Source organism: Anomalospiza imberbis, chromosome 29, assembly GCF_031753505.1.
Source record: "Anomalospiza imberbis isolate Cuckoo-Finch-1a 21T00152 chromosome 29, ASM3175350v1, whole genome shotgun sequence".
Classification (NCBI taxonomy): domain Eukaryota; kingdom Metazoa; phylum Chordata; class Aves; order Passeriformes; family Viduidae; genus Anomalospiza; species Anomalospiza imberbis.
In genome coordinates this window covers 1,453,662-1,476,463 of record NC_089709.1, presented here as the reverse complement: position 1 = coordinate 1,476,463, position 22,802 = coordinate 1,453,662, and the positions used below count along the sequence as shown (strand labels likewise).

Genomic DNA, 22,802 nt, shown 5'->3' with positions numbered 1-22,802 from the left:
ATTCCCAGCTCCTCCCAGTGGCTCCCAGTGTGTCCCAGTCCATTCCAGTTGCTCCCAGTGCATCCCAGTCCATTCACAACCCTTCCCAGTTGCTCCCAGTGTGTCCCAGTCTACTCCCAGCCCCTTCCAGTCCATCCCAGTCCATTCCCAGCCCCTCCCAGTGAGTCCCAGTCTGTCCCAGTCTATCCCAGTCCATTCCCAGCCCCTCCCTGTGTGTCCCAGTCCACTCCCAGCCCCTTCCAGTCCATCCCAGTCCACTCCAGTGGCTCCCAGTCTATCCCAGTGTGTCCCAGTCCATTCCCAGCCCCTCCCAGTGAGTCCCAGTCTGTCCCAGTCTATCCCAGTCCATTTCCAGCCCCTCCCAGTGGCTCCCAGTGTGTCCCAGTCCACTCCCAGCTCCTCCCAGTGGCTCCCAGTCTATCCCAGTCTGTCCCAGTCTGTCCCAGTCTATCCCAGTCCATTTCCAGCCCCTCCCAGTGTGTCCCAGTCTATCCCAGTGTGTCCCAGTGCATCGCAGTCTGTTCCCAGCCCCTCCCTGTGTGTCCCAGTCCATTCCCAGCCCCTTCCAGTCCATCCCAGTCCACTCCCAGTGGCTCCCAGTCTATCCCAGTGTGTCCCAGTCCATTCCCAGCCCCTCCCAGTGTGTCCCAGTCCACTCCCAGCTCCTCCCAGTGGCTCCCAGTGTGTCCCAGTCCATCCCAGTCTATTCCCAGCCTCTCCCAGTGTGTCCCAGTCCCTCCCAGTCCGTCCCAGTCCATCCCAGTGACGCTGTGGTGCAGGTGGTGTCGCGCTTTAACCGCCTGCGGCAGGACCAGCGGGGTTTGGCCTCCAAGGCGGCAGAGCTGGAGCTGGAGCTCAACGAGCACACGTGGGTGTGGGGCCGGGGTTTGGGGGTGTGGGATTGAGGGGTTTGGGGTGTGGGGTCGGGGTTTGGGGGGGTTTGGGGTCGGGATTTGGGGATTTGGGGTCGGGATTTGGGGATTTGGGGTCGAGATTTGGGAGTTTGTGGGGGTTTGGGGTCAGGATTTGGGGTCGGGGTTTGGGGTTGGGATTTGGGAGTTTGGGGTTGGGATTTGGGGATTTGGGGTCAAGATTTGAGGTGGGATTGGGGATTTGGGGGTTTGGGGTCGGGATTTGGGGGTTTGGGGTCGGGATTTGGGGGTTTGGGATTGGGGTTTTGGGGAGTTGGGGTGGGGATTGGGGATTTGGGGGTTTGGGGTCGGGATTTGGGGGTTTGGGATCGGGGTTTTGGGGAGTTGGAGTCGGGATTTCAGGTGAGGATTGGGGATTTGGGGATTTGGGGTCGGGATTTGGGGCTTGGGATTGGGGATTTGGGGGGTTTGGGGTTGGGGGATATAGAATGAGGATTGGGGGTTTGGGGTTGGGATTGGGAGATTTGGGATCGGGACTGGGGATTTGGGGTTGGGGCTATGGGGTCAGGGATGGAGATTTGGGGTTTGGGATATGGATTGGGATTTGGGGTGGGGTTTTGAGATTGGGGTGGATTTGGGACAAGGATTTGGGGTGGTTTGAGCACAGGGATTTGAGATGCGGATTTGTGGTGCGTTTGGGTTGGATCAGGGTGGATTTGGGGTGGATTTGTGGTGGTTAGGGTGGATTTGGGGTGGATCAGGGTGGATTTGGGGTTGATTTGGGGTGGATCAGGGTGGATTTGGGATAGATTTGGGGTGGATCAGGGTGGATTTGGGGTGGCTCAGGGTGGATTTGTGGTGGCTCAGGGTGGATTTGGGGTTGATTTGGGGTGGCTCAGGGTGGATTTGGGGTGGCTCAGGGTGGATTTGGGGGTGGCTCAGGGTGGATTTGGGGTTGATTTGGGGTGGCTCAGGGTGGATTGGGGTGGATCAGGGTGGATTTGGGGTTGATTTGGGGTGGCTCAGGGTGGATTTGGGGTTGATTTGAGGTGGCTCAGGGTGGATTTGGGGTGGCTCAGGGTGGATTTGGGGTGGCTCAGGGTGGATTTGGGGTGGATTTGGGGTGGCTCAGGGTGGATTTGGGGTGGCTCAGGGTGGATTTGGGGTTGATTTGGGGTGGCTCAGGGTGGATTTGGGGTGGCTCAGGGTGGATTTGGGGTTGATTTGGGGTGGCTCAGGGTGGATTTGGGGTGGATCAGGGTGGATTTGGGGTTGATTTGGGGTGGCTCAGGGTGGATTTGGGGTTGATTTGGGGTGGCTCAGGGTGGATTGGGGTGGCTCAGGGTGGATTTGGGGTGGCTCATGGTGGATTTGGGGTTGATTTGGGGTGGCTCAGGGTGGATTTGGGGTTGATTTGGGGTGGATTTGGTGTGGATTTGGGGTGGATCAGGGTGGATTTGGGTTGATTTGGGGTGGCTCAGGGTGGATTTGGGGTGGCTCAGGGTGGATTTGGGGTGGCTCAGGGTGGATTTGGAGTTGATTTGGGGTGGCTCAGGGTGGGTTTGGGGTGGCTCAGGGTGGATTTGGGGTGGCTCATGGTGGATTTGGGTTGATTTGGGGTGGATCGGGGTGGATTTGGGGTGGCTCAGGGTGGATTTGGGGTTGATTTGGGGTGGCTCAGGGTGGATTTGGGGTGGCTCAGGGTGGATTTGGGGTTGATTTGGGGTGGCTCAGGGTGGATTTGGGGTGGCTCAGGGTGGATTTGGGGTTGATTTGGGGTGGCTCAGGGTGGATTTGGGGTGGCTCAGGGTGGATTTGGGGTGGCTCAGGGTGGATTTGGGGTGGCTCAGGGTGGCTCAGGGTGGATTTGTGGTGGCTCAGGGTGGATTTGGGGTGGATTTGGGGTGGCTCAGGGTGGATTTGATGTGGATCAGGGTGGATTTGGGGGTAGATTTGGGGTGGCTCAGGGTGGATTTGGGGTGGATCAGGGTGGATTTGGGGTTGATTTGGGGTGGATTTGGGGTGGATTTGGGGTGGCTCAGGGTGGATTTGGGGTAGATTTGGGGTGGCTCAGGGTGGATTTGGGGTGGCTCAGGGTGGATTTGGGGTGGATCAGGGTGGATTTGGGGTTGATTTGGGGTGGATTTGGGGTGGCTCAGGGTGGATTTGGGGTAGATTTGGGGTGGCTCAGGGTGGATTTGGGGTGGCTCAGGGTGGATTTGGGGTTGATTTGGGGTGGATTTGGGGTGGATTTGGGGTGGCTCAGGGTGGATTTGGGGTTGATTTGGGGTGGATCAGGGTGGATTTGGGGTGGCTCAGGGTGGATTTGGGGTGGCTCAGGGTGGATTGGGGGCGCTGACCCTGCTGCCCCCAGGCTGGTGATCGAGACGCTGCGGGAGGTGGATCCCACCCGGAAGTGTTTCCGCATGGTCGGGGGGGTGTTGGTGGAGAGGACGGTCAAGGAGGTGCTGCCTGCACTGGAGAGCAACAGGGAGCAGGTCTGGCACCCCAAAAGCCACTGGGGAGTCCAAAATCCCGCTGGGATCCCGTAAAAACCCGACAGGGTATCCCAAAACTCACTGGGGGGCCCAAAATTCCACTGGAAGCCCATAAAAACCCAACAGGGTGTCTCAAAATCCAATAGGAAGCCCAAAATTCCACTGGGATCCCATAAAAATCCAATGGGGTAGCCCTAAACCCACTGGGGAGTCGAAAATCCCACTGGAATCCCATAAAGCCCCCACAGGGTATCCCAAAACCCACTGGAGAACCCAAACCCAAACTGGGATCCCATAAAAATCCAATGGTGTGGTCCTAAACCCGCTGGGATCCCAAAAATATCTCACAGGGTATCCCAAAATCCACTGGGGAGCCCAAAATCCCGCTGGGATCCTGTAAAAATCCAGTGGGATAGCCGAAAACTCACTGAGATCCCATAAAAATCCCTTGGGGTATCTCAAAATCCACTGGGATAGCCCTAAACTATTTTGGGATACGTCAAAATCCACTAGAGTATCCCAAAATCCAATAGGATCCCATAAACATCCAAAAAAATCTGCTGGGACCATCCCAAAAAAATGCTCTGGACCTTTCCCCCCCTTTTTTCCTCTTCTTTTTCCCCTTTTTCCCCCATTTTTCCTCCCCCTTTTTCCCCTGTTTCCCCCCAGATCTCCAATCTAACTGAATCTCTCTCTTTTCCCATATTTCCCATATTTCCCATATTTCCCACATTTCCCATATTTCAGGATTTTCCCATTTTCCCCATTTTCCCCCACAGATCTCCAATCTGAGTCTCTCTCTTTTCTCCTATTTCCCCTATTTCCCATATTTCCCCTATTTCCCATTTCCCCCCTTTTTCCCCCCAAGATCTCCAATCTGAGTCTCTCTCTTTCCCCCTATTTCCCATATTTCCTACATTTCCCATTTTTCCCATTTTCCCCCCCAGATCTCCAATCTGAATCTCTCTCATTTCCCTTATTTCTCACATTTCCCCTATTTCCCATTTCCCCCCTTTTTCCCCCCAGATCTCCAATCTGAGTCTCTCTCTTTCCCCCTATTTCCCATATTTCCTACATTTCCCATTTTTCCCATTTTCCCCATTTCCCCCCCCAGATCTCCAATCTAACCGAGTCTTTCTCTTTTCCCTTATTTCCTATTTTTCCCATTTTCCCCCCAAGATCTCCAGTCTGAGTCTCTCTCTTTTCCCATATTTCCCACATTTCCCATTTTTCACGTTTTTCCCCCAGATCTCAAATCTGAGACTCTTTCTTTTCCCCTATTTCCACATTTTCCCTATTTCCCACATTTCCCATTTTTCCCATTTTCCCTGTTTTTCCCCCCAGATCTCCAATCAGAGTCTCTTTCTTTTCCCCTATTTCCCACATTTCCCATTTCCCCCCCCAGATCTCCAATCTGAATCTCTCTCATTTCCCTTATTTCCCACATTTCCCATTTTTCCCATTTCCCCCCCAAAATCTCCAATCTGAGTCTCTCTCTTTTCCCATATTTCCCAATTTCCCCTATTTCCCACATTTCCCACATTTCACGTTTTTCCCCCCAGATCTCCAATCAGAGTCTCTTTCTTTTCCCCTATTTCCACATTTTCCCTATTTCCCACATTTCCCATTTTTCCCATTTTTCCCATTTTCCCTGTTTTCCCCCCCAGATCTCCAATCAGAGTCTCTTTTCTTTTCCCCTATTTCCCACATTTCCCATTTTTTCCCCCCAGATCTCCAATCTGAATCTCTCTCATTTCCCTTATTTCCCACATTTCCCCTATTTCCCATTTTTCCCATTTTCCCCATTTTTCCCCCCAGATCTCCAATCTGAATCTCTCTCATTTCCCTTATTTCCCACATTTCCCCTATTTCCCATTTTTCCCATTTTCCCCCTTTTTCCCCCCAGATCTCCAATCTAACCGAGTCTCTCTCATTTCCCCTATTTCCCACATTTCCCCTATTTCCCATTTTCCCCGTTTTTCCCCCCAGATCTCCAATCTAACCGAGTCTCTCTCATTTCCCCTATTTCCCACATTTCCCCTATTTCCCATTTTTCCCATTTTTCCCATTTTCCCCCTTTTTCCCCCCAGATCTCCAATCTAACCGAGTCTCTCTCGTTTCCCCTATTTCCCACATTTCCCCTATTTCCCATTTTTCCCATTTTCCCCCTTTTTCCCCCCAGATCTCCAATCTAACCGAGTCTCTCTCATTTCCCCTATTTCCCACATTTCCCCTATTTCCCATTTTTCCCATTTTCCCCCTTTTTCCCCCCAGATCTCCAAGCTGATCGAGGCGCTGGCGCAGCAGCTGCAGGCCAAGGGCCGGGAGCTCTCGGAATTCCGGGAACGCCACAACATCCGCCTGGTGGGCGAGGACGACCCCAAATCCGCGCCCCGGGACGGCCCCGAGGGGGGCAAGGGGGGTCCCGGGGGGGTCCTGGTGTCCTGACCCCCCCCCACCAAAAAAAAAAAAATTCCCAAAGGGATTTGGGGTCGTTTTGGGGGGGTTTGGGTAATAAACGGGAGTTTGGGAAAATCTCCGGGTTGGTTTTTATGGGAAAAGGGAGAAAATGGTGAGGGGAGGGGGAAAATGGGGGAGACCCACAAATGAGGGGGGTTTCAAGTGGGATTCCAAAAATGGGGGGTGGGAACCCCAAAAATGGGGCATGGGACCCCAAAATGGGGAGAGGGCACCCCAAAAATGGGGAAAAAAGAGGACCCCAAACATAGAGGGTGGGACCCAAAATGGGGGAGAAAGGGGACCCCAAAGATGGAGGATGGGACCCCCAGATCGAGGGGAATGGACCCCAAAAAGGGGGTGTTGGGGTTTGGGGGGAGATCCCCAAAATTGAGGTTTTGGGGTCCAAGGGGGGACCCTAAATTGATGGTGAGGGGTGCGGGGAGGGAACCCCAAAATGGGGGAGGGGGAGCTACCAGGAGGGGACCCCAAAATGTGGGGGTGGATTCCAGGGGGATGGCCCTAAATAGGGGAGTGGGACCCCAGAATTAGGGGAGTGGCAGGGGGACCCCAAATTGTGTTGGTGACACCCCAAGGGGGGGCCCAGAGGACACAGTGAGGTGACAAAGAGAAGGGGGTGACAAGGACACAGCAGGGAGTTGGCAAGGCCATGGGGGTGACAAGGACATGGGGGTGACAAGGACATGGGGGTGACAAGGACATGGGAGGTGACAAGGACATGGGGGTGACAAAAGGAATGGGGTGACAAGGACATGGGAGGTGACAAAAGGAATGGGATGACAAGGACATGGGAGGTGACAAGGACATGGGGGTGACAAAGGGAATGGGGGTGACAAAGGGAATGGGGTGACAAGGACATGGGAGGTGACAAAAGGAATGGGATGACAAGGACATGGGAGGTGACAAGGACATGGGGGTGACAAAGGAATGGGGGTGACAAAAGGAATGGGGTGACAAGGACATGGGAGGTGACAAAAGGAATGGGATGACAAGGACATGGGAGGTGACAAGGACATGGGGGTGACAAAGGGAATGGGGGTGACAAAAGGAATGGGGTGACAAGGACATGGGAGGTGACAAAAGGAATGGGATGACAAGGACATGGGAGGTGACAAGGACATGGGGGTGACAAAGGGAATGGGGGGTGACAAAGGGAATGGGGGTGACAAAGGGAATGGGGGTGACAAGGCCATGGGGGTGAAAAAGACATGGGAGGTGACAAGGACATGGGGGTAACAGAGGGATGGGAGGTGACAAGGACAAGGGGGGTGACAAAGGGATGGGGGTGACAAGGCCATGGGGGTGACAAAGGGATGGGGGTGACAAGGCCATGGGGGTGACAAAGGGATGGGGGTGACAAGGCCATGGTGGTGACAAAGGGATGGAGGTGACAAGGACATGGGGGTGACAAAGGGAATGAGGTGACAAGGATATGGGGAGTGGCGAAGAAGGGGTGACAAGGACACAGCAGGGAGGTGACAAGGACACCCACGCCGTGTCCCCGTCACCCCGAGCCGGGCCGTGCCGGTGTCACCCGGAGCAGCGGGACACGGCTGTTGACTGCACACAGTGCCACACCCGCGGTGGCCCTGTCACCGGAGCCAGCCGGTGTCACCTCGCTGTCCCCGCGGTGTCCCCGGGGGTGGGGACACGGCTGTTGGCTGCGCACGGTGCCACACCTGCGGTGGCCCTGTCCGGTTGTCACCGGCGCCCGGGGCCATTTAACGGCGGGTGGCGGCGCGGCGGGGAGGGGACAGCATGGAGGGGACCCGGGGGACGCGGCTGGAGGAGCGCGAGAGCCTGGTGGGGGCCGTGCATGGCGTGTCCGGGCCCGGTACGGCGACACTGGGGACACGCGGGGACAGCCCGGCCACAGCCTGGGGACAGCCGGGGATGGGGACCCGGTGGCGTATGCGCCGCTAAAATGGGGACAATGGAGAGGGGACAATGGAGAGGGGACAATGGCAGGGAGCACCTGGGGAGGGGACAGGAGGGGGGACAATGGAGAGGGGACACCCTGGGGATGGGGACAACCTGGGATGGGGATCCCGGTGGCGTTTGTGGCACTAAAATGGGGACAGGGGAGGGGACAGAGGGGTCCCGGGTGGGGTGGTGACCCCGGGGCTGGACCGGTGACAAGGGTGGGGGGGGTGCCGGAGGGTGGCGGCCCCGGGCCGGGGTGACAGCGGCGTGTCCCCCGCAGTGGTGACAGCCACGCGCATGGCGGGGGCGCCACAGGGAGGGTACAGAGACCCCGGGCTGGGCTGGGGGACACGGCGGTCCCCTGTGCGGTGGTGGCCCGGAGCCGGGGGTGACAACGGCGTGTCCCCGCAGTGGTGACAGCCACGCGCATGGCGGGGGCGGCCATGTACGAGCTGGTGCGGGTGGGGCACGCGGAGCTCGTGGGGGAGATCATCCGGCTCGAGGGGGACATGGCCACGCTCCAGGTGTACGAGGAGACCTGTATCCTGTCCCCGCTGTCCCCTCCCCGCCACCCTGCTGTCCCTCCGACCGCCCCGCCCTGTGCCCGCCATCCTCTGCTGTCCCCTCTTCGTGTCCCCTCCCTTCTTCCTCCGAGCCTCTGTCCTGTCCCAGCCCACTCTGTCCCTTCCCTGTCCCCCATCCTGCCCTGTGCCCCCGTCCTGTCCCCTCCCTTGTCCCTCCTTTCTGCCCTGCCCTGTCCCCTCCCCACCCTCCCTGTCCCCTCCCCGTCCCCCCCATCCTGCCCTGTCCCCTCTGTCCCGCCCCCTCCTGTCCCTTCCCTGTCCCCCATCCCGTCCTGTCCCATCTGTCCTGTCCCTCCCCATCATCTCCCTGTTCCCCCCCAGCCCATCCCGTCCCGCTGTCCCCACAATCCCCGTGTCCCCGCTGTCCCTCCCAGTCCCCGCAGTCCCCCCCTGAAGTTCCCGTGTCCCCCCGGTCCCCGCAGTCCTCCCCGTGTCCCCATTGTCCCTGCAGTCCCCGCAGCCCCCGTTGTCCCCGTGTCCCTGCTGTCCCACCCAGTCCCCGCAGCCCCCGCCGGCCCCCGTGTCCCCGCAGTCCCCGTGTCCCCGCAGTCCCCGTGTCCCCGCTGTCCCCCGTGTCCCCGCTGTCCCCGTGTCCCCGCCGGCCCCCGTGTCCCCGCTGTCCCCCGTGTCCCCGCTGTCCCCCGGTCCCCGCTGTCCCCCCGGTCCCGCTGTCCCGTCGGTCCCCGTGTCGCTCCCGCGGTGACATTCCTGAGCGGCCGCAGCGGGGGTGCAGGTGGGGGACCCGGTGCGGCGCACGGGGACGCCGCTGTCGGTGGAGCTGGGCCCGGGCATCCTGGGCTCCATCTTCGACGGGATCCAGCGGCCGCTGCGCGACATCGCCGAGGCCACGCGCAGCATCTACATCCCGCGGGGCACCAACGTCCCCGCGCTGCCGCGACACCTGGACTGGGACTTTGTCCCCAGCAAGAACCTCCGGGTGTGTGGCCCCTCCCTGTCACCTCTCTGTACCCCCGTCCTGTCCCTTTGTCCCATCCCTGTCCTGTCCCCCCCTTCCCCACCTGGCTTCCTGGCCCTCTGTCCCCTCCCTGTCCCCTTGTTGTCCCCTCCCCGTCCCGTCCTGCCATCCCGTCTGTCCCCTTCCTGTCGCCTCCAATCCTGCCCTGTCCCCCTCGAACCCTCTGTCCCCTTTTGTCCCCTCCAGGCCCGTCCTGTCCCTGCCCAAGGGACATCACCTCCGTTGTCCCCTCGTTCTGTCCTCCCCTGTCCCCTCCCTGTGCCCCCTGCCCAGGAGGGGACCCCAAAAAGGGGGTGGGGGGCACACTGACACAGAGGACACAGGGACAGGGAGGGGCGCGGGGACATGGGGGGACCCAGAGACACGGGGTTGCGGGGACACGGGGCACACAGGGGACACGGGGACATCAGGACACGGAGTCGCAGGGACATTGGGGGACGCAGAGACAGGATGAAGAGACATGAGGACACGAAGGTGGCAGGGACGTGGGGACACGGGGGACGTGGGAGGACACAGGGGACATGGCGGGACCCGGGCACCGCCGTTGTCCCAGCGGCCGGGACGGGGGGGCGCGGAGCCCTCCGGGGGTCGCTGACGGTGTCGCCGCCGTGTCCCCAGGTCGGGAGCCACGTGACGGGCGGGGACATTTACGGGTCGGTGGCGGAGAACTCGCTGCTGCAGCACCGGCTGATGGTCCCGCCCCGCAGCCGCGGCACCGTCACCTACATCGCGCCCCCCGGGCACTACGGCGTGGCGGTGAGCAGCACCGGGACCAACGGCACCGGGACCGGCACTGGGACTGGCACCGGGACCGCCGGGATCAGCGGGACTGGGATCATTGGGATCAGCGGGAGCGGGGTCAGGATCACAGTGATCGGGGGCGTGGGGGTGGGGGCCGGGCAGGGTGTCCCGGGCTGATCCCGGTTGATCCCAGGCCAGTCGCAGGTTGATTCTGGGCCGATCCCGGGCTGATCCTGGGCTAATTCCGGCTGATCCCTGCTGATCCCGGGCCGGTCCTGGGCTAATTCCAGCTGATCCCTGCTAATCCCGGGCCGGTCCCGGGCTAATTCCAGCTGATCCCTGCTGATCCCGGGCCGGTCCTGGGCTAATTCCGGCTGATCCCTGCTGATCGCGGGCTGGTCCCGGGCTAATTCCAGCTGATCCCTGCTGATCCCGGGCCGGTCCCGGGCTAATTCCGGCTGATCCCTGCTGATCCCGGGCCAGTCCCGGGCTAATTCCAGCTGATCCCTGCTGATCCTGGGCCGGTCCCAGGTAGAACCCAGCCGATCCCGGCTGATTGCGGGCTGGTCCCAGGTTAATCCTGGGCTGATCCCGGCCGATCCCGCAGGACGTGGTGCTGGAGCTGGAGTTCCAAGGGGTCCGCGAGCCGCTCTCCATGATCCAGGTGTGGCCGGTCCGGCAGGTCCGGCCCGTGGCCGAGAAGCTCCCGGCCAATCACCCCCTGCTGACCGGCCAGAGGGTCCTGGACGCGCTCTTCCCGTAGGGACCGGGACTGGGATTGGGATCGGGATTGGGACCGGATCTGGGATCGGGATTGGGACTGGGGTGGTGCAATGTTCCTGTAGGGAACGGGACTGGGACAGGGATGGGGACAAGGACAGGGAAAGACGGAGCTGAGGACATGGAATGGGATGACAAAGATGGGGACAGGCAGAGATGGATTTGGGGACAGGAATGGGGGCAGGGAGAGATGGATTTAGGGACAGGGAGAGATGGATTTAGGGAGAGGAATGGGGACAGAGGGAGATGGATTTGGGGATGGGGAAAGGCAAAGATGGATTTGAGGACAGTGATGGGGAAGGTCAAGATGGATTTGGGGACAGGGATGGGGACAGGGATGGGGACAGGCAGAGATGGATTTGGGGACAGGGATGGGGACAGGGATGGGGACAGGCAGAGATGGATTTGGGGACAGGGATGGGGGCAGGGATGGGGACAGGCAGAGATGGATTTGGGGACAGTGATGGGGGCAGGAAACAGCGACAGGACGGAGCTGGCGCAGGGACAGGGGTGGGCGCGTCGATGGGGACAGGCGCAGGGCGGCACCAGGGTGCTGCCACCACCGTGCCGTGTCCCCTTGTCACCAGGTGTGTGCAGGGGGGCACCACGGCCATCCCGGGCGCGTTCGGCTGCGGGAAGACGGTGATTTCCCAGTCCCTGTCCAAGTACTCCAACAGCGACGTCATCGTCTACGTGGGCTGCGGCGAGCGCGGCAACGAAATGTCCGAGGTGCTGCGGGACTTCCCCGAGGTGATGCGGCAACACCGGACACCGGGACATCTGGGGGACACGGGGACATTGGGGACATCGTGGTGGCAGGGCGGTGACAGTGACACGAGTGTTCATGGAGAGTCCTCAGGGATTTTCCCGAACTGACATGGTGGGACATCGGGGTGGCACTGGGACATGGGGGGACACGGGAGGGACATCGGGGACACGGGGGTGGCAGGGCGGTGACAGTGACACGGGTGTTCATGGAGAGTCCTCATGGACTTCCTCGAGGTGACACGGGGACATGGCGGGACATCGGGGTGGCACTGGGACATGGGGGGGACACGGGAGGGACATCGGGGACACAGGGGTGGCAGGGGGGTGGCAGTGACACGGGTGTTCATGGAGAGTCCTCAGGGACTTCCTCGAGGTGACACGGGGACATGGCAGGACATCAGGGTGGCACTGGGACATGGGGGGACACGGGAGGGACATCGGGGACACAGGGGTGGCAGGGGGGTGGCAGTGACACGGGTGTTCATGGAGAGTTCTCATGGACTTCCTCGAGGTGACACGGGGACATGGCGGGACATCAGGGTGGCACTGGGACATGGGGGGACACGGGAGGGACATCGGGGACACAGGGGTGGCAGGGGGGTGGCAGTGACATGGGTGTTCATGGAGGGTCCTCAGGGACTTCCTTGAGGTGACACGGGGACATGGCAGGACATCGGGGTGGCACTGGGACATGGGGGACACGGGAGGGACATCGGGGACACGGGGGTGGCAGGGCGGTGACAGTGACACGGGTGTTCATGGAGAGTTCTCATGGACTTCCTCGAGGTGACACGGGGACATGGCAGGACATCGGGGTGGCACTGGGACATGGGGGGACACGGGAGGGACATCGGGGACACGGGGGTGGCAGGAGGGTGACAGTGACATGGGTGTTCATGGAGAGTCCTCATGGACTTCCTCGAGGTGACACGGGGACATGGCGGGACATCGGGGTGGCACTGGGACATGGGGGACACGGGAGGGACATTGGGGACACGGGGGTGGCAGGGCGGTGACAGTGACACGGGTGTTCATGGAGGGTCCTCAGGGACTTCCTCGAGGTGACAGCGCCACACGGGGGGACATGGTGGGACATCGGGGTGGCAGGGCTGTCCCATGGTGACACAGGGGTGACACAGGGAGGTGGCAGGCAGTGACAATGTGACACCGGTGTCCCCAGCTGACCATGGAGGTTGGTGGCCGCTCTGAGTCCATCATGAAGCGCACAACGCTCGTGGCCAACACGTCCAACATGCCGGTGGCCGCCCGCGAGGCCTCCATCTACACTGGTGGGGACATGGGGACACGGGGGGGACAGGGACACACGTGTGTGACAGGGACATGCGTGTGTGACACAGAGGTGTGTGTGACATCGGGGGACAGGGACACGGGGGCAGGGACACGCATGTGTGACAGGGCTGGGACTGTCCCTGGGTGCGTGATGGGTGTGTGACACGTGTGACACACGCGTGTGACAGGGATCACACTGTCCTTGGGGGTGTGACACGTGTGACACACGCGTGTGACAGGGATCACGCTGTCCCTGGGGGTGTGACACGTGTGACAGGTGTGCCACACGCGTGTGACAGGGATCACGCTGTCCCTGGGGGTGTGACACAGGTGACACGTGTGTGACACCTGTGACAGGTGTGACACACAAGTGTGACAGGGATCACGCTGTCCCTGGGGGTGTGACACGTGCGACACACGCGTGTGACAGGGATCACACTGTCCCTGGGGGTGTGACACGTGTGACAGGTGTGCCACACGCGTGTGACAGGGATCACGCTGTCCCTGGGGGTGTGACACAGGTGACACGTGTGTGACACCTGTGACAGGTGTGACACACAAGTGTGACAGGGATCACGCTGTCCCTGGGGGTGTGACACGTGCGACACACGCGTGTGACAGGGATCACACTGTCCCTGGGGGTGTGACACGTGTGACAGGTGTGACACACGCATGTGACAGGGATCACGCTGTCCCTGGGGGTGTGACACGTGTGACACATGCGTGTGACAGGGCTGGGACTGTCCCTGGGGGTGTGATGGGTGTGTGACACGTGTGACACACGCGTGTGACAGGGATCACGCTGTCCCTGGGGGTGTGACACGTGCGACACACACGTGTGACAGGGATCACGCTGTCCCTGGGGGTGTGACACCTGTGCCACACGCGTGTGACAGGGATCACGCTGTCCCTGGGGGTGTGACACCTGTGCCACACGCGTGTGACAGGGATCACGCTGTCCCTGGGGGTGTGACACCTGTGCCACACGCGTGTGACAGGGATCACGCTGTCCCTGGGGGTGTGACACGTGTGACACACGCGTGTGACAGGGATCACGCTGGCCGAGTACTTCCGGGACATGGGCTTGCACAGCTGCCTCCTGGCCGACTCCACGTCACGCTGGGCCGAGGCGCTGCGGGAGATCTCGGGGCGCCTGGCGGAGATGCCGGCGGGTGAGACCCCAAAAACCCCGGGGAGTGGGGGAGACCCCAAAACCCCGAGCTATGGGGGGTGGGCACGGCTGAGACCCCAAAATCCCGGGGGGTGGAGATTGGGTGTGGGAGAGACCCCAAACTGTGGGATGGGCAAAGGGGGAGACCCCAAAACCCCGGGGGTGTGAGCAGGGGAGAGCCCCAAAAACACCGGGGGGTGGAGGGTGGGCGTGGGGAGACCCCAAAACCCCGGAGTGTGGGGGAGACCCCAAATCCTGGGAATTGGGGGATAAATGGGGTCTGGGGTCACGGGGATGCGTGGGGAGCCCCGAATCCCGGGATTTGGGGGGAAGATGCGACCTGAGGTCATGGGGGGGCAGTGGGAGATCTCGGGGTGATGCTCGGGGGGTGACAGTGGTGTCCCCGGGGGGTGACAGGGGGGTGACAGTGGTGTCCCGGGAGGTGACAGGGGGGTGACAGTGGTGTCCCGGGAGGTGACAGCCGTGTCCCCACAGACAGCGGGTACCCCGCGTACCTCGGGGCCCGCCTGGCCTCGTTCTACGAGCGCGCGGGGCGGGCGCGGTGCCTCGGGACCCCCGAGCGCGAGGGCAGCGTCAGCATCGTGGGAGCGTGAGTGTCCCCGTGTCCCCCTGTCCCCATGTCCCTGTGTCCCTGTGTCCCTATGTCCCCGTGTCCCCGTGTCCCCATGTCCCTCTGTCCCCGTCTCCTCATGTTGCCCTGTCCCTGTGTCCCCGTGTCCCCCTGTCCCTGTGTCCCCTGTCCCCCTGTCCCTATGTCCCCGTGTCCCCGTGTCCCCGTGTCTCCATGTCCTTGTGTCCCCGTGTCCTCATGTTGCCCTGTCCCCGTGTCCCAGTGTCCCCGTGTCCCCGTGTCCCCATGTCCCTGTGTCCCCATGTCCTCATGTCCCTGTGTCCCCGTGTCCCTGTGTCCCCGTGTCCTCATGTTGCCCTGTCCCTGTGTCCCCGTGTCCCCCTGTCCCCGTGTCCCCGTGTCCCTGTGTCCCCGTGTCCCCGTGTCCCCGTGTCCCCGTGTCCCTATGTCCCCGTGTCCCTATGTCCCTATGTCCCCGTGTCCCCGTGTCCCCCTGTCCCCGGGGTTGGGACAGGGAGGGGACAAGGGCGGGGTGACACCCCCAGCTCACCCTGACACCCCCCAACCTCGCAGGGTGTCCCCCCCCGGAGGGGACTTCTCGGATCCTGTCACCTCGGCCACGCTGGGGATCGTGCAGGTGAGGGGACAGCGGGGACACCGGGGACAGCGGGGACACCGGGGACAGCGGGGACAGCGGGGACAGCGGGGACAGCGGGGACACCGGGGACAGCGGGGAGCGTGAGTGGGACAGGGACACACTGCGAGGGGACATGGAGGGGACAGTGACCCCTGGGTGAGGACACAGCGGTGACATTCCCGGTGTCGCAGGTGCTCGGGGGCTGGGCAAGGAGCTCAGGGACAGCCTGGGTGACACGGGGGTGACACAAGGTGACATTGTCAGCTGTTCGAGGGGGAAAAGAAGCTTGGGCACAGGATGGGTGACACTGGGTGACACCTCCAGATGTTCTGGGTGACCCGGGGGTGACCTGGGGTGACACCAGGTGACATGGGTGACACAGGTGACACACAGGTGTTCTGGGGGCTGGACAAGAAGCACAGGGACACACAGACAGACTCTGGGTGACACGGGGGTGACCGGGGGGTGACACTGCCCCGTGTTCCATGGGGATAAGAATCTTGGGGACAGGATGGGTGACACGGGTGACATGGGTGACACCAGGTGACACGGGTGACACTCCCAGGTGTTCTGGGAGCTGGACAAGAGACACTGGGTGACCCGGGGGTGACCTGGGGGTGACACTGCTGGGTGTTCCATGGGGATGAGAAACTCGGGATGGGGTGGGTGACACCGGGTGACACCAGGTGACACAGGTGACACGGGTGACATGGGTGACACCAGATGACACGGGTGACACTCCCAGGTGTTCTGGGAGCTGGACAAGAGACACTGGGTGACCTGGGGGTGACCTGGGGGTGACACTGCTGGGTGTTCCATGAGGTTAAGAAGCCCAGGGACAGGATGGGTGACACGGGGTGACATGGGTGACACGGGTGACACCAGGTGACGTGGGGTGACATGAGGTAACACTGGGTGACACGGGTGACACTCCCAGGTGTTCTGGGAGCTGAACAAGAGACACTGGGTGACCCGGGGGTGACACGGGGGTGACACTGCTGGGTGTTCCGTGGGGATGAGAAACTCGGGGACGGGGTGGGTGACACCGGGTGACACCGGGTGACACGGGTGACATGGGTGACATGGGTGACACCAGGTGACACGGGTGACACTCCCAGGTGTTCTGGGAGCTGAACAAGAGTCACTGGGTGACCTGGGGGTGACACGGGGGTGACACTGCTGGGTGTTCCGTGGGGATGAGAAACTCGGGGACGGGGTGGGTGCCACAGGGTGACACGGGGTGACACCGGGTGACACAGGTGACACACAGGTGTTCTGGGGGCTGGACAAGAAGCTGGCGCAGCGCAAGCACTTCCCCTCGGTGAACTGGCTGATCTCGTACTCGCGCTACCTGCGCGCCCTCGAGCCGCACTACGAGCGCGCGCACCCCGAACTGCCCGCGCTGCGCGACCGCGCCCGGCGCATCCTGCAGGAGGAGGAGGAGCTGGCCGAGATCGTGCAGCTCGTGGGGAAGGTCTGGCAGTGGGATTTAGGGGATTTATGGGGTTTATGGGGTCTGGGATGTGGGGTTGGGGTCTGGGATGTGGGGTATGGGATGTGGGATGTGAGGTATGGGATGGGGGGTCTGGGACCCTGCAGGAGGAGGAGGAGCTGGCCGAGATCGTGCAGCTCGTGGGGAAGGTCTGGCAGTGGGATTTAGGGGATTTATGGGGTTTATGGGGTCTGGGATGTGGGGTTTGTGGGCTCAGTGGGGTCTGTAAGGTGTGGGATGTGAAATATGAGATGTGGGATATGGGACCCTGCAGGAGGAGGAGGAGCTGGCTGAGATCGTGCAGCTCATGGGGAAGTTCTGGCATTGGGATTTAGGGGATTTATGGGGTTTATGGGGTCTGGGATGTGGGGTTTGTGGGCTCAATGGGGTCTGTAAGGTGTGGGATGTGAAATATGAGATGTGGGATATGGGACCCTGCAGGAGGAGGAGGAGCTGGCCGAGGTCGTGCAGCTCATGGGGAAGGTCTGGCATTGGGATTTAGGGGATTTATGGGGTTTATGGGGTCTGGGATGTGGGGTTGGGGTCTGGGATGTGAGGTATGGGATGTGGGATGTGAGGTGTGGGATGGGGGGTCTGGGACCCTGCAGGAGGAGGAGGAGCTGGCTGAGGTCGTGCAGCTCGTGGGGAAGGTGCAGCATTGGGATTGTGGGGTTTGTGGGGTCTGGGATTTATGGGGTTTGTGGGATCTGGGGGCTTTGGGTGGATGGGGAAGGTGGATCTATGGGATCTGTGGGATTTATGGGATCTGTGGGGTTTATGGGATCAATGGGATCTGTGGGATTGATGGGGTTGATGGGATTTGTGGGATTTGGGGTCCTGGACGGGGGCTGTGGGCTCTGGGAAGCCCGGGCAGTGCCAGGACCCCGCTGTCCCGCAGGCGTCGCTGGCCGAGGGTGACAAAGTGACGCTGGAAGTGGCCAAACTGCTCAAGGACGATTTCCTGCAGCAGAACGGATACTCGGCCTACGACCGGTACCGGAACCCCCCCGGGACCCCCTGCCCTGACCCCCACCCTGCCTATGACCGGTACCGGGACCCCCAGCCCTGACCCCCACCCTGCCTACGACCGGTACCGGAACCCCCCCGGGACCCCCTGCCCTGACCCCCACCCTGCCTATGACCGGTACCGGGACCCCCAGCCCTGACCCCCACCCTGCCTACGACTGGTACCGGGACCCCCCCGGGACCCCCAGCCCTGACCCCCACCCTGCCTACGACCGGTACCGGGACCCGCGGGACCCCCAGCCCTGACCCCCACCCTGCCTACGACCGGTACCGGGACACCCACGGGACCCCCAGCCCTGACCCCAAACCTGCCTATGACTGGTACCGGGACCCCCAGCCCTGACCCCAACCCTGCCTACGACCGGTACCGGGACCCCCAGCCCTGACCCCCACCCTGCCTATGACCGGTACCAGGACACCCACGGGACCCCCAGCCCTGACCCCCACCCTGCCTACGACCGGTACCGGGACCCGCGGGACCCCCAGCCCTGACCCCCACCCTGCCTACGACCGGTACCGGGACACCCACGGGACCCCCAGCCCTGACCCCAAACCTGCCTATGACTGGTACCGGGACCCCCAGCCCTGACCCCAACCCTGCCTACGACCGGTACCGGGACCCGCGGGACCCCCCCGGGACCCCCCCGGGACCCCCAACCCTGCCTGCGACCGGTACCAGGACCCCCCCAGACCCCTCAGGGCGCTCCCAGGACCCCCTGAGACCCCCCCCCCCCAGCCCCATCCATGTCCCTCCCGTGCTACAAAACGGAGAATGCTGAACCCAGAACCCCGCCCTGACCCCCCCCCAACACCCCCAAAACCCCCCAACGCTCCCAAACCCCCCTACCCTGAACCCCCCTGGACCCCCCCCCGGGACCCCCCCCAAAGTTCTGCCCGTTCTACAAGATCGTGGTGATGCTGCACCCTGACCCCCCCCAATCCCCCCAACTCCCTCCTGACCCCCCAAATTCCCTCCCTGACCCCCCCAACCATCCCCCAGACTCCCCCATCCCGACCCCCCCGGGCCCCCCAAAATTCTGCCCGTTCTACAACACCGTGGTGATGCTGCACCCTGACACCCCCTAACTCCATCCTGACCCCCCGAATTCCCTCTCTGACCCCCCAAACCCCCCCACCCTGACCCCCCCCAGGTTCTGCCCCTTCTACAAGACCGTGGGCATGCTGCAGAACCTGGTCACCTTCTACGAGCTGGCGCGGGGGGCGGTGGAGGGCGCGGGGCCCGAGGAGCAGCGTGTCACCTGGGCCACCATCCGCGAGGGGCTCGGCGACATCCTGTACCGCCTGAGCGCCATGAAGTTCCAGGTGGGGGGCGCGGGGGGCTGAGACCCCCGGGGGAGGGGTCCCGGGGGAAGTTAAGGGGGGGTTTGGGGGTCCCACATGAAGGTTATAGGGGATTTGAGGGCAGAGACCCCCGGGGGAGGGGTCCCGGGGGAGGTTAAGGGGGGATTTGGGGGTCCTACATGAAGGTTATAGGGGGTTTGAGGGCCGAGACCCCCGGGGGAGGGGTCCCAGGGGAGGTTAAGGGGGGATTCGGGGGCCGAGACCACCGGGGGATGGGTCCCGGGGGAAGTTAAGGGGGGATTTGGGGGTCCCACATGAAGGTTATAGGGGGTTTGAGGGCAGAGACCCCCGGGGGAGGGGTCCCGGGGGAGGTTAAGGGGGCTGAGACCCCCGTGGGAAGGGTCCCGAGGGAGGTTAAGGGGGGGTTTGGAGGCTGAGACCCCCGTGGGAGGGGTCCCTGGGGAGGTTAAGGGGGGGTTCTGGGGCTGAGACCCCCGTGGGAGGGGTCCCTGGGGAGGTTAAGGGGGGGTTCGGGGGCCGAGACCCCCGGGGGATGGGTCCCGGGGGAAGTTAAGGGGGGATTTGGGGGTCCCACATGAAGGTTATAGGGGGTTCGGGGGCTGAGACCCCCGTGGGAGGGGTCCCTGGGGAGGTTAAGGGGGGGTTCGGGGGCTGAGACCCCCGTGGGAGGGGTCCCTGGGGAGGTTAAGGGGGGGTTCGGGGGCCGAGACCCCCGGGGGATGGGTCCCGGGGGAAATTAAGGGGGGATCTGGGGGTCCCACATGAAGGTTATAGGGGGTTTGAGGGCAGAGACCCCCGGGGGAGGGGTCCCGGGGGAGGTTAAGGGGGCTGAGACCCCCGTGGGAGGGGTCCCGAGGGAGGTTAAGGGGGGGGGTTTGGAGGCTGAGACCCCCGTGGGAGGGGTCCCAGGGGAAGTTAAGGGGGGATTTGGGGAAAGAGACCCTCGGGGGAGGGGTCCCGGGGGAGTTTAAGGGGGCTGAGAGCCCCGTGGGAGGGGTCCCGGGGGAGGTTAAGGGGGGATTTGGGGAAAGAGACCCCCGGGGGAGGGGTCCCGAGGGAAGTTAAGAGGGGGATTTGGGGGTCCCACATGAAGGTTATAGGGGATTTGAGGACAGAGACCCCCGGGGGAGGGGTCCCGGGGGAGGTTAAGGGTGAATTTGGGGGTCCCACATGAAGGTTATAGGGGGTTTGAGAGCAGAGACCCCCCGGGGGTCTCAGGTGGATTATTTGGGGGGGGGGTCCCATACAAATCTCAATGTGGGTGCCCCGGGGGGGTGTCTGGGGGTGACACCCGCGTGTCCCCCGTGGTCAGAGTGGGTGTCCGGGGGTGGGGGCTGTGACACCATTTGCGGGGTGATGTCACCGTGTCCCACACGAATCTCAGTGTGGGGGTTCCGGGGCTCCTCCGTGGGGGCCTGGGGGTGACACCCGCGTGTCCCCCCCCGTGTCCCCGCCGTGTCGTGTCCCCGCGTGGCCAGGACCCGGTGAAGGATGGCGAGCAGCGGATCCTGGCGTCCTACGCGCAGCTGCAGGAGGAGATGGTGGCGGCGTTCCGCAACCTGGAGGACTGAGGGGGGGGTTCCCCCGAGGTGGGAGGGGGGGGGGGACAGGATGGGGGGGGGGTCCCCAGGGTCCCCCCAATAAAGGGCCCGTGGTGGCACTTGAGCTCCAGGCGTGGCTTTCCCGAGGAGGGCGGGAGCGTCCGGTGTCCCCAGGGCGGGTGGCACCGGGGGGTGGCACCGGGGGGTGGCACCGGGGGTGATAGGGGGGGTTGGGCTGTTCCCCTCCCCCCCTCGTGCGACTTCAGGGGATGGGGACACCCGGAGAGGGTGGGGGACACACCCTGGGTGGGGGGGACAGGGACAGGCTGGGAGGGGGGGACACACTCGGGGGGGACATGGGGGTGACAGGGACACCCCGAAGGGCACATGGGGACACCCTGGGGGGGACACGGGGGTGACAGGAACGGCCTGGATGGGACACGGGGACACTCTGGGGAGACACGGGGGTGACAGAGACACCCTGACGGGAGTGACAAGGACACCCCGGGTGGGACATGGCGGTGACACTGACTGGGACACGGGGGTGGCAGGGACACCCGGGGTGGGACGCGGGGACATTTTGGGGTGGGACGTGGGGGGGACAGGATACCCTGGGTGGGACACAGTGACACGGGAGGTGACCCCCGGGGGTTCGGGGTTCTGGGGGTCCAGGGGGGCTCGGGGTGTGCGGGTGGGTCCTGAGGGTCTTGGGGGCTCCGGGGGATCCGGGGGGTTCTGGGGGTCTCGGGGGGTTCTGGGGGGGTTCAGAGGGGCCGGGAGATATAGAGGGGTCTGGGGGGTCCTGGGGGTCGAAGGGATGAAGGGGTGCCGGCGGTTCTGGGGGGGTCCAGGGGGGCCGGGGCCTCTGGGCTGCTGAGGGCTGCAGGGGGTCCCGGGGGGTTTTGGGGTGCAGGGGGGGTCCTAAGGGGGTTAGAAATCCCGGGGGGTCTGGCGGCTACGAGGTTCGGGGTCTGGGGACAGCGACCGCGCCTGCGGCACCGGGACACTGAGGCTGCGCGGCGGTGAGAGCCCGGGACCCCCGAGACCCCCGGGAACACTCCTGGGAAATCCACCGGGAACACTCCCGGGGCCCCGGAAAACATCCCCGGGAACACCCCGGGACCTCCGGGAAACATCCCTGGGACCACCCCTGGGAAATCCCCCGGGAACATCCCCGGGACCCCCGGGAAACAGCCCCGGGATCACCCCCGGGACCCCCGGGAACACCCCGGGACCCCCGGGAAACAGCCCCGGGAACAGCCCCGGGACCCCCGGGAAACATCCCCGGGACTCCCGGGAAACATCCCCGGGAACACCCCCGGGTCCACCCCCGGGATCCCCCCGGGATCACCCCGGGATCACCACGGCAACACCCCGGGAAACATTCCCGGGACCCCCCGGGACCCCCCAGGAACACCCCGGGACTCCTGCCCGGGACCACCCCGGGAACACCCCCGGGACCCTTAGACCCCCGGGCTCAGACCCTCGGCCCGAGACCCCCGCCCTGAAACCCCCACCCCGAGCCCTTCCCCCGGGGGCTTTATGGGATGTGGGGGGGCTCTGTGGGATTTGGGGTCTCTGGAGGATTTGGGGTCTCTCTGTGGGATTTAGAGTCTCTCGGGGGAGGGGGCTCTGTGGGATTTGGGGTCTCTCTGGGGGTTTTGGCGTCTTTGTGTGATTTGGGGTCTCTAGGGGGGTGCTCTGAGGGTTTGGGGGTCTCTCTGTGGGATTTGGGGTCTCTCTGTGGGATTTGGGGTCTCTGGGGGTCTCTCTGTGGGATTTGGGGTCTCCGGGGGATTTGGGGTCTCTGGGGAGGGCTCTGTAGGATTTGGGGGTGCAGCCCCTGAGGGTCGCCCCCCCTTCCCCCCCAGGTGCCCCCTGCAGCCCCCCCTGCTCCGGGCCCCCCCCGCACGGCGGCCGCGACATCGTCATCATTGTCACCGTCACTGTCACCGCCATTGTCACCATGGACCTCCTGCTGCCACCGGCCCGCGGGCACTGACACCTGTGTGTCCCCGGTGTCCCCAAAGTCCCCCTGTCCCCAATGTCCCTGTCCCCACGTCCCCAGTGTCCCCGTGTCCCCCGTGTCCCCTCTCCAGCCGGGCAGGGT

General features: G+C 63.1%; 2 protein-coding genes across 2 annotated transcripts in view; both read left to right on the top strand.

The window, feature by feature from the left end:
* PFDN2 (prefoldin subunit 2) overlaps window positions 1-5,824 on the top strand; it is a 6,164-nt gene extending 340 nt beyond the window's left edge. The window contains exons 2-4 of the mRNA XM_068174772.1: window positions 734-868; window positions 3,247-3,370; window positions 5,645-5,824. Of these exons, the coding sequence (XP_068030873.1) occupies window positions 734-868; window positions 3,247-3,370; window positions 5,645-5,818 (433 nt within the window). The 3' untranslated portion in view covers window positions 5,819-5,824. The remainder of the gene's footprint in view (window positions 1-733; window positions 869-3,246; window positions 3,371-5,644) is intronic.
* Window positions 5,825-7,361: 1,537 nt separating this feature from the next.
* LOC137463641 (V-type proton ATPase catalytic subunit A-like) lies at window positions 7,362-20,744 on the top strand. The gene is made up of 14 exons (XM_068174945.1): window positions 7,362-7,682; window positions 8,183-8,311; window positions 9,078-9,292; window positions 9,950-10,087; window positions 10,680-10,831; window positions 11,440-11,602; window positions 12,801-12,909; window positions 13,960-14,082; window positions 14,577-14,691; window positions 15,247-15,310; window positions 16,581-16,784; window positions 17,701-17,795; window positions 18,980-19,151; window positions 20,630-20,744. The coding sequence occupies exons 1-14, from the start codon at window positions 7,607-7,609 to the stop codon at window positions 20,720-20,722; spliced, it is 1,848 nt and encodes a 615-aa protein (XP_068031046.1). The 5' UTR covers window positions 7,362-7,606; the 3' UTR covers window positions 20,723-20,744.
* The last annotated feature ends 2,058 nt before the right edge of the window (window positions 20,745-22,802 follow it).

Bases quoted from the DNA above. Each gene is read 5' to 3' on its own strand.
- LOC137463641 (XM_068174945.1), top strand. From the start codon at position 7,607: ATGGAGGGGACCCGGGGGACGCGGCTGGAGGAGCGCGAGAGCCTGGTG. The intron at 7,683-8,182 runs GTACGGCGACAC...GTGTCCCCGCAG, and splicing joins GCATGGCGTGTCCGGGCCCG to TGGTGACAGCCACGCGCATG. The intron at 9,293-9,949 runs GTGTGTGGCCCC...CCGTGTCCCCAG, and splicing joins TCCCCAGCAAGAACCTCCGG to GTCGGGAGCCACGTGACGGG.